At 39.2% G+C, this 10,266-nt stretch overlaps 1 protein-coding gene across 1 annotated transcript; it reads left to right on the top strand.

Moving 5' to 3' along the window:
• The first annotated feature begins 941 nt into the window (after window positions 1–941).
• On the top strand, window positions 942–9,705 carry LOC137953401 (GTP-binding protein At2g22870). The gene is made up of 4 exons (XM_068800788.1): window positions 942–1,888; window positions 2,002–2,071; window positions 8,827–8,989; window positions 9,218–9,705. The coding sequence occupies exons 1-4, from the start codon at window positions 1,414–1,416 to the stop codon at window positions 9,437–9,439; spliced, it is 930 nt and encodes a 309-aa protein (XP_068656889.1). The 5' UTR covers window positions 942–1,413; the 3' UTR covers window positions 9,440–9,705.
• The last annotated feature ends 561 nt before the right edge of the window (window positions 9,706–10,266 follow it).

The raw sequence follows: 10,266 nt of genomic DNA, 5'->3' as shown, positions 1-10,266 counted from the left end.
ACTTCATATGAATAAATATATGGATATATCATAAACAAAGTCCAACTCAAACCAATCTAATATGAAAATTAAAATAAATTGGATTCGATCTACAAATTTGAAACCCAATCCAATCTGTCAATACCCAACCTAATATGCAAATAATTTTATTTTATAGTATTATATAAAAAATATTTGATAATATTTTTACAAAATGATTCTTGCACCTATAAATTTTATGTATCCATCATGCATTGCCATGATATTATCTGGTATATATATATTTTAAATTAAGTTTTTTAAATATCCTTAATCTTCTATCATGGATGTTTATATTTTAAAATATTTTAATTATATTGTATAATGCTCAATTCATTGTAATAACTAATGAAATTTAATTGGATTTAATGAAATATTTGAGGTGGTTATGTTTATATAAGATTATCATATTTACTCTTCTATATCAAAGATTGTGTATATGTTTATATCATATATATTATTCTTGGACCTTTTCTCATTATTTAAATACACATTACGAACTAATATTTTAGATTAAAAGTTTGTATGATTATCTATTATAACTAAGTTGAAAAAATAAAAGTACAAACCTCATTTTAATCCACAACATTAATTCGATCCAATGATTAAGCTGATATAAAATTTGTTTCCTCCAATGCTTTCGTTTCATAGGCCTATTCGATCAACAGGCCGATGGTTCATGTCGATCGAAGGGCAATAGTCGAGTCAACTCGGTTTTGACTCAGTTAGAGATCAGCCGTTATAAAACGGCCGGTATGCCTTAGTTTTTGCAGACTAGACCGTAACAGAGTGGAAAGTTACTAGTACAATGTAGGTATCGGACGTTGTATATCCCTCTTTCAAAGCATATCGGCCGTTGTGTTACTTTATCTATCGGGTTCGATTTTGTGTTTGTTTGTCCTCTTTCTCGATCCATGGCTGATCCCTACCACAACCATCTTCGTCCTCTCTCTACTGCCGCCTACGTGGGCTTTTTTTCTTAGCCTCTTCCGCTTCCTACATCCTCTACTCAGGACGATCGTATAGGTATAGCATATTTTCACCTACTAGGCACGCTCCCTCTTTCTTTTCTATAAAAATAGCCCCTCTTCGAAGAGGGAAATCCTGCATCATTTTTATGCATTAGCGTTTAGCAACTCAGTTAATTTTGGAAATGCCATTTCTTTTTCCACGCGCTTCAATGGTTGCCTGTCGGTTGAAGCCAATGAGTTTCAGACTAAAAGTGGCGAACTGTAATTCCCATTAATGGTTGGCAATCTACTCTTGCAGTATTGCCAGTGCGGAGTGTCATCCGTCATATACTGCTGCCAAAATTTAAGGACTCACTGAGCAGCCCCACTTTTCCGATATCCTAACCCCCTTCTATCTCTCAACTAGACCTCTCCAATCTCCCAAATGCTATTCCATACTCGGTACTTCCCTCTCCATTCTACCTGTCTATTCTCGTCGTCTTTTTCTTTTTCCTCTCATAAACCCTTTTCCCTCCTTCAGAAGCTTAACCAATTTTCCCCTTCCCCAGATTCGAAAGGGCACTTCTCTACTTCCTTCTCCACTGCTTCCGCTCCAAAGCCGACTGCTTCAGAACCCGCAAAGTTTGCGAAAGCGTTTCTGTTTGTTCCACCAGGGGTCGAGAGAGATGAAGTTACGGAAAATATGATACTTCCTGGGTCGAACATAGTTGTAGGACCCTATGCCGGTCACTCCCAGATAAAACAGGTAGAATTCGTGAAGAGCAGCGCAAAGCCAAAAGATTGTCCCAAGGACGACCGTCCTGAATTTGCAATTGTCGGGCGGTCCAATGTCGGGAAATCGTCGCTTATCAATGCTCTCGTCAAAAGGAAAGAGGTGGCCCTAACTTCAAAAAAGCCAGGTTTTTTCTTATCATTTTTTACCTAGCTCTCGGTGTTATTGTTAATTTGTTATGGACTGTGAACTCTAGTTTCTCTTTTGCATGGTGATTGATGTTATTACACTTGCTTTCAGGGAAAACGCAACTTATAAATCACTTTTTGGTCAATAAGAGTTGGTACATCGTTGATTTGCCGGGCTACGGGTACATTTTTCTTGCCTTTCCTCTTTTAACATCATTTATTTTTGCCATAGTGGACTTTGCCATTTTATTTTTATTCATGTTCTGCCCTTGCAGAGATGTTTTTCCTCCAGCTGATTTCTAGTAATTGTAATCTTGAAGTAGTATGATTATATATATGTGTCCTGATCAGGCTGTATTTGTTCTTCGTATCTTTGAAAACTGGAGGACTTACATTGGAGCAATTTACATGGAAATATCACTTAGTGAAATCCTATACGGGCTAATAAAGTTTCGATGCCTCTATGCCAGCCCTTCCATATGCTGCAAAGTAGGGTGACTAGGGATCCTTGAACATATGCCAATTCTAGCAAGGGATCATCATCAATCTGTTGTCTTCAGGTTCCTTCATTTAGAAACTATAGAGCGGAATGTTATCTCTATTTTACAGCCCAAAATCTTCTTTGAACTCTCACTAGGTGATGTGGATGGATCCTTAAATGCAATTCCTTGAGCCAAAAATGGAGAAATGGCCAATGTTTTTCAGATTTTTTCTGTTTTGTTCTGGAAGAAAACTAGGACCTTGGCAGCTGCCTAGGCATGATCTGCTTGCATGCTCCGAAAGAATGTAAAGGAAGCGTGGTTTTCCAGTTAAGAAAGAGATTTTATTTCCCTAAGATAAGCTACCATCTCCAATCCTTAGGCTTTAGGCGACCAAGCTCTTATTGAGTTCTTACGTTTTGACCAAGAAATTTATTCATTCCATAATATTCACTAGTTCAAGTCTATGGGAATTAGAACTGTTAAGTTGGGTCCAAGGCCCATCCCAAAATGACTAGCCAACTTAGGAAACCTTTTTTTCAACTAATAAACTCAAGATCTTTGAACTCACTAATCCTCGTGGGACTATTCCTTAACATTCCCCCTCACATGTAGGCCCTCTTTTGTGACTCTACAAGTGGATAATTTAGGTGTAGGCTCTCTTTTGTGGCCCTACAAGTGGATAATTTAGGTGTAGGCCCTCTTTTGTGGCTCTATAAGTGGATAATTTAGGTATAAGCTCACATATGAGTACTTGCTTTGATACCATGTTAAGTTGGGTTCAAGGCCCATCCCAAAATGACTAGCCAACTTAGGAAGCTTCTTTTCCAACTAATAAACTCAAGATCTTTGTACTCACTAATCCTTGTGGGACTATTCCTTAACAAGAACATCAGTTTGGAGTTTTCTAACTTCTGAAGCTTTCACTATCAAATTCCTCCCAACTCCAGTCAACTGGGTTCCCCTGGACCTACCCTAGATTTCTATGAACCTAGTGAAATATTATCTAGAACACCTTCAAGTTGTCACTCTCCCTCTTCTTTTGCCAGCATTAATTTCCTGAGTTTGCAGAATTGTCATTTGTAGTGTTAGTGAGTCCTACTCAAACTGGATAACCTAACTTCTATTGAGTGTAATTCTGCAGTTTGTTTGCGTTGTTGGAAGGTGTAGCTCTGGGCTTGTTTAATCAGTAATTGGATAAGTATGACATATGGTTGCCTATCTCAAATCGCCCATATAAATTGTGGAGTCATTTTGCTTTGTACAGTTTGATGTGGGTCATCAATAGGACATTTTTTATTGTCTTTTACCATTGTTGGAGATGTTTTAGGACATTCTTCTGATTGATCAGAACCTTAACGGTCAAATTCCTACCAACTCTAGTCAACCATCATTTCACTAATTGGCTATTGTGCTTTGCACCTTTTGGTGTAGTTCATGAATTGGACATCCTTGATCCTTGGTTGGGTATCTAAACTTCTGATTCAGTTCAATGTTACTACTTACACGGGTGAATGGGGCATTCAATATGGTTTCTGCTATCACCACAAGCTTAGGATTGGGCGAGTTATTAACTTACTGTACAGTATCAAGATTTCATAAAGGCAGTTGCATCTCTTTGATGGAATTGTCTCCAATTAGCATTTGCACCTTCAAATCAGTGCTTCAAATTCTATTGCCTTTCTTATTTCTTTCTCAGATCTCTCTTGGCATGTCAAATAAGTTATTTTTGGTGTGAATCAGTTAACGTTTATGAAGTGAAATATGCTGGCAAAGAAACTCATCTCATCGTCTTACCATCTGGTGGTGGGATCTTGGATCATCTCTCAAAATATATTACATCTAGACTGCGAGCTCTTCTTGTTCAACCATTGATACCAGTCCATGTTATGGTCCCTAGCCATGGATCTAGTAACTCGGCGAGTTGAATATGAATCCAGCACTGTTAGAGGGTTTCTTAACACGTTTTTGTGAAAAGAAACTATTTTTTTCTACCCTCACACGTTATAATTGAAAAGGAGTTTCCTTTTCTCAATTATAGATGCAACCAGCAAGTTAAAGGACTGTTTAAGCACTCAGATATGAAACCCCTCTTTTATGATTCATGTGAAGAGGGTTTTACTTGCTGTAATTACTCAAGAACAACCCCTTTCCCTTTACTGAATTCATTCCCCTTGAAAAGGAGTTTCCTTTTCTTAATTATGAATGCACCAATTCAAGCAAGAGACTGTTTTAAGGATCCAATTATGAAACCCCACTTTATACCTCACATCAATGAGTAGAGTTTCTGAATTCATGCAACTACCAATGCTGAATGTAAAGAGGGCAGTCTCTAGCTCTTGTAAACTCGGAAAAGATAGATAAAAATACCTCTTGAAGACCTCCTTCAATTCAGCAACTCGAAAATCCCTTTCTTGATGCTAAGACTCAACCAAATCCTCCTTCCCTCACTACTGGTTCGTGGAAGAGATGGATGACTATTGCAGCATGGAAGAGAAGGCTGATTCCTCCTCCTTTTCCTTCCAAGATCTCCTCAAAGACTCCCCAATGGATGCAGCAAACCCCCAAGATAGTTCACACCAAGAACCCTAAAATAGAGAGCCTAGAAGGAACCTAAATTACCCTAGTTTATGCTAATTCCGAACTTGCTTTATTTCTCCATCCTTACCCCTTAAATAGGGTAATTAACATCAACATAGGTTAGGGTTATTAAACCCAATTCTACCCCTACCTTTAAGTCTTATTACAAATCAATAAAATTCGAAATTAAAAGCAACATAAATAATAAAAGTAAAGTAGATGACTCAGTCTTATTGAGTCCATAACATCTGCCCCCCCTTGGAGATCGAGCTTGACCTCAAGCTCGGAAGCTGGGTAGACCTGGTGAAAGTTGTCGAGCCGCTCCCATTTTGCGTAGTTGTGGCCGATTGCTGCCCAGTAATGGCATGCAGGGAGATGTCCGGTGGTTCTTCCTCAATCATATCCTCTGTCACCTCGATATCCTCATCTTCAACCTTATCGATCAAAAACAATCTTTTGCACTGATGCCCAACCCGATATGGTTCATCACAGTTGTAACATAGATTCTTAGCCCGCCGTTCTGCCATCTCAGCACTTGTCAATTTTTTTATATAAGGAGTTGTAGGATGACTAGATCTCAGATCCCCTGTCAAAGTAATACCCGGGTTGTTTCTCGGAGGAATGCGCTCCCCTGACCCTGGAGGTCGCCTGTGTTGTGCCTGTTGTCGCAATTCTAAAGCACGAGCTATATTCATAGCGCTGGATAAGACAACAGGTGCATAGAGCTCCACCTCAAGCTTTAAGGCCTCTGTTAGTCCTGCTGTAAATAGCGCAACTTGTTGATCCACTTGTACCATACTGCTGGCTTGTGCTAATTTTTCCTGGAATAATTTTTGATATTGCTCCACGACCCCAGTTTGGCGTAGTAAAACCAAATCTCCCAAAGGGTTACTGTAAGCCGGAGGACCAAAACGGAGAGAACACAGTCGCTTAAATTCATCCCAATCTACCACCTCGCTATCAACCTCAACTAGCTGGTACCAAAGTTGTGCTTCCCCTAGTAAGTGGAAAACAGCTACGTTGACTCGGTCATAGGTTGGGACTCGCTGATGGCTAAAAAATTTTTCACATCGATACAACCATATCAAAGGGTCTTCTGACCCATTATAAGTAGGGAATTCCATTTTAGTATACCTCGGAACAGTGCCTCTCCCCTGGTAGAAGTGTCCCCCCGGAATGAGGGGTCCTTGCTGTCCTGAAAAACTCGTGCGCCTCGGAAATTCATCTCCCCCTCTGTTATACGAATGGTCCCCTCCTCTCTGATCTGGAATGAGGGGTACAGTCCCTCCCCCATGGTTGAGGTGTCCCCCCGGAATGAAGGGTCCTTGCTGACCCGAGAAACTCGTGTGTCTAGTAAACTCATCTCCCCCTCTGATCTGCGAATGGTCTCCCGGAATTGGGTTCTTGCCAGTGCTCAGACCAGTCTCTATGCTATCCATCCTTCCTTTCAAAGTTTCCAAACTGAGAGTGAACTTCTCCTCCAATGCAGCAAATTTCTTGCCAGTAGTTAGACCATTCTCCATGCTATCCATCCTTCCCTTCAAGGTCTCCATATCGATATCAATTTTTGAGAACCTCTCTAGGACAATATCAAATTTTCTTTCAAGCAATTCAAAGTATTCATTGGTGCTTCTCTCTACCGGGTTACCCTGCTCTGATACCAAGTTGTTATGGTCCCTAGCCATGGATCTAGTAACTCGGCGAGTTGAATATGAATCCAGCACTGTTAGAGGGTTTCTTAACACGTTTTTGTGAAAAGAAACTATCTTTTTCTTCCCTCACACGTTATAATTGAAAAGGAGTTTCCTTTTCTCAATTATAGATGCAACCAGCAAGTTAAAGGACTGTTTAAGCACTCAGATATGAAACCTCTCTTTTATGATTCATGTGAAGAGGGTTTTACTTGCTGTAATTACTCAAGAACAACCCCTTTCCCTTTACTGAATTCATTCCCCTTGAAAAGGAGTTTCCTTTTCTTAATTATGAATGCACCAATTCAAGCAAGAGACTGTTTTAAGGATCCAATTATGAAACCCCACTTTATACCTCACATCAATGAGTAGGGTTTCTGAATTCATGCAACTACCAATGCTGAATGTAAAGAGGGCAGTCTCTAGCTCTTGTAAACTCGGAAAAGATAGATAAAAATACCTCTTGAAGACCTCCTTCAATTCAGCAACTCGAAAATCCCTTTCTTGATGCTAAGACTCAACCAAATCCTCCTTCCCTCACTACTGGTTCGTGGAAGAGATGGATGACTATTGCAGCATGGAAGAGAAGGCTGATTCCTCCTCCTTTTCCTTCCAAGATCTCCTCAAAGATTCCCCAATGGATGCAGCAAACCCCCAAGAGAGTTCACACCAAGAACCCTAAAATAGAGAGCCTAGAAGGAACCTAAATTACCCTAGTTTATGCTAATTCCGAACTTGCTTTATTTCTCCATCCTTACCCCTTAAATAGGGTAATTAACATCAACATAGGTTAGGGTTATTAAACCCAATTCTACCCCTACCTTTAAGTCTTATTACAAATCAATAAAATTCGAAATTAAAAGCAACATAAATAATAAAAGTAAAGTAGATGACTCAGTCTTATTGAGTCCATAACAGTCCATGGTTTCAATTGTTTCTCTGAAGGAGCATGTGGACTGCTGCTTTAAAAATATTTGCTTTAAAAATATTTAAAATTCTATTTCCTTATCATCACGTATCCACCTACCTGTTTATGTTAAAAACCTTGGTGGCACCAAGGTTATTTGACATCATTTATATGCTATTTGCAAAATCGTTCATAGATCTTGTGAAATACTGTCATCTGGATGTTTTTATTTATTTTGACAAGCTGGCTTCATTCACTGGTGCATGAAAGCTTTTCTGAAAGAAAAGAGAGATTCATTTTCTATTCCTACATACCCTGTTGGGATGGCAACAGACAGGCTTGCAGCTGCCTGTGGCATAAATCCTGCACTTGTAATAGGTTTTTTCTGTAAATCCTGTTCTGCTTCTTGACATGAAATTTTACACTGTGACACAATGGCAACTTTTCCTTGTCCCTGATGACCTTATTTTAAACCTTCATGTTTTCAATTTTCTTGTACCATGTGACATGGCTGGCCACCCCACCAGCTTTGCTTTCTGTTTTTGTTTTTGCTGTTTGAACTGCTTGTGCTGCGTAGTCCTCATTCCTTTCAATAAAATTTTTAATTTCTCAAAAAAGAAATCTAGATACCATGTGAGGTATTTCTTTCCTTCTATCTATTTCTATTTTTGGGTTCAGTTAGGGTGTTGAAAAACCTTCTGTCCCTTGTCAAGTTTTTCTTTCTCAACTGAGTGGCTGGCATGCCCTGTTTGGAGCAGATTGGAGTGAGTTCCTAAATTGACAACCTGCCTGTTGTTTCTCTTTCTCAGAGTGAACATTTTTTTACTAGCTCTAAATCTAATTATCTTTTGTCACTAAGGATCCCTTTTATATGGCTTGAGGATTTTCAAAAAAGATCTCCTTGGTCATCTAGAAGATGAAGCTGATTCTATGGTTGTTATTAGCTGGTTCTCCATGGAGCTCGGTCTGCCTCGGCCACTTTGAAATTTTTATGCTGAAATATAAGATAATTGTGTTGAAGCTTCAAATGTCATGGTCCCATGCCCTTAGGTCTGCTAATAATTTAGTGGATTCTCTTGATAAAGGAGTTGAGAAACAATCACTTGTTGTTGTGCTGTTAGCTCACTCTTTTCTGTTCTTTTACTTCGATGTTCTTGTAAGCTTGCTTGTTTTGTTGTGTCTTTCCTTTCTCTTCTTAATAAAAATTCTCTTCTTCTTAAGAACTAAAGAGGCACCACACAACTGGCATAATTTTTTATGCAAGTTTTATTTGCATGCAGGTTTGCTAATGCTCCTGATTCTGCTCGATCTGATTGGTCATCATTCACCAAAGGCTTCTTTCTCAATAGAGAAACACTGGTTGCAGTATTGCTTCTGATTGATGCTAGTATTCCGCCTCAGCAGATTGATCTCGACTGTGCAAACTGGCTTGGCCGCAACAATGTACAATTTCAGTGCTTTCTTTCCCCACCTCTTCCTCTCTTTCTGTTCCTTCCTTTGTTCTTCTTTTCTTTCTTTGCGAACAGTTATCCTCGATCAGATGATAACTCTGGCATTCCTTATTAACTTTATCTTATGAATAAGTAACAATTTTCCGTAATATAATTCTAAACATACTTAAACCTCTCAAATTAGTCTTATCTAACTTTCTTCTTCTCTTGGATATTACAGATACCTATGACTTTTGTTTTCACCAAGTGTGACAAAACGAAGGGTGGTAGCAAAGGAAAAAGACCTGATGAGAACATCAGAGATTTCCAAGCTTTTATCAGAAAGCACTACCGTCAGCCACCACCGTGGATCATGACTAGCAGTGTTACAGGCTTAGGCAGGGATGAGCTTCTACTTCACATGTCACAACTGAGGAACTATTGGGACAACGAGGACACCTAACTTGCTGAAAATGTTAACGTGTTAAGCTGTACAGCAACCTGAATGTTCTCTGCAACTCCCTCCTTCATATTACATCTCACAGAGCCAAAAGATTCAGTGGAAGGAGGTTTATGACTTGTACCGGGATCCTTTTCGTATAAATGCAGCAGTAAGCTTGCCATGTACCATGTTGAAGATATGCAAATAGCTTGTGAAGTCGGTTCTATATTTTAAACAACTGGTTTTACTCTTTAACTACGTGTCTTGAATTTTAAATCCTTGACTTGAAAACACGACCACCTGGTTGTTTTGGCGAGTTATGCAATTTGCAGAACGACGCATCTCTTTCTCTCATTTTCAGAATGACAGAACCAGGAACTCGGAAGGGATAAGAAGTTATCTAAACTGAAGTATGATCCGTGGGTTTAGAGGGTCGAGTTTGACTTGACCGGGTCTCAATACCAGGTTGAAAAATGATACGACTTTCGTCTCCTAAATCAAGGGAGTATTATATACTCGAACAATTCATACTTGAGGAAGTAGTTTAAGATAAAAAAAAAATTATTTCATGGAAGTTGCGTGGAAAGTGCCGGTGCTCCTTAAACAAATGAAATTGAAAAACAAACAGATATATCCTTATCGAAATGCCCCCGTAAGACATAACAAGGAATAATTTTATTATCTGTTGATGATCTCGTCAGGTACAATTTCAGACTTCAGTCGGAAAAGTAAGGGTTTGCTGAATCCTAGAACTGGAAATCCTTGCAGCAAACCATGGAATACGTTGTCGTGAACCCACCCAGAAGTACCGATGATTAAGAAGGAAGAGAACAGTTGGCCATGTAGTT

The sequence above is a fragment of the Aristolochia californica genome, unplaced genomic scaffold (assembly GCF_029961685.1).
Source record: "Aristolochia californica isolate CCGP_79_NKW_82.1479 unplaced genomic scaffold, dmAriCali1.0.hap1 SCAF_16, whole genome shotgun sequence".
Lineage (NCBI taxonomy): Eukaryota > Viridiplantae > Streptophyta > Magnoliopsida > Piperales > Aristolochiaceae > Aristolochia > Aristolochia californica.
The sequence above is the reverse complement of the archived record's forward strand: the minus strand, read 5'-3'. Positions and strand labels throughout refer to the sequence as shown.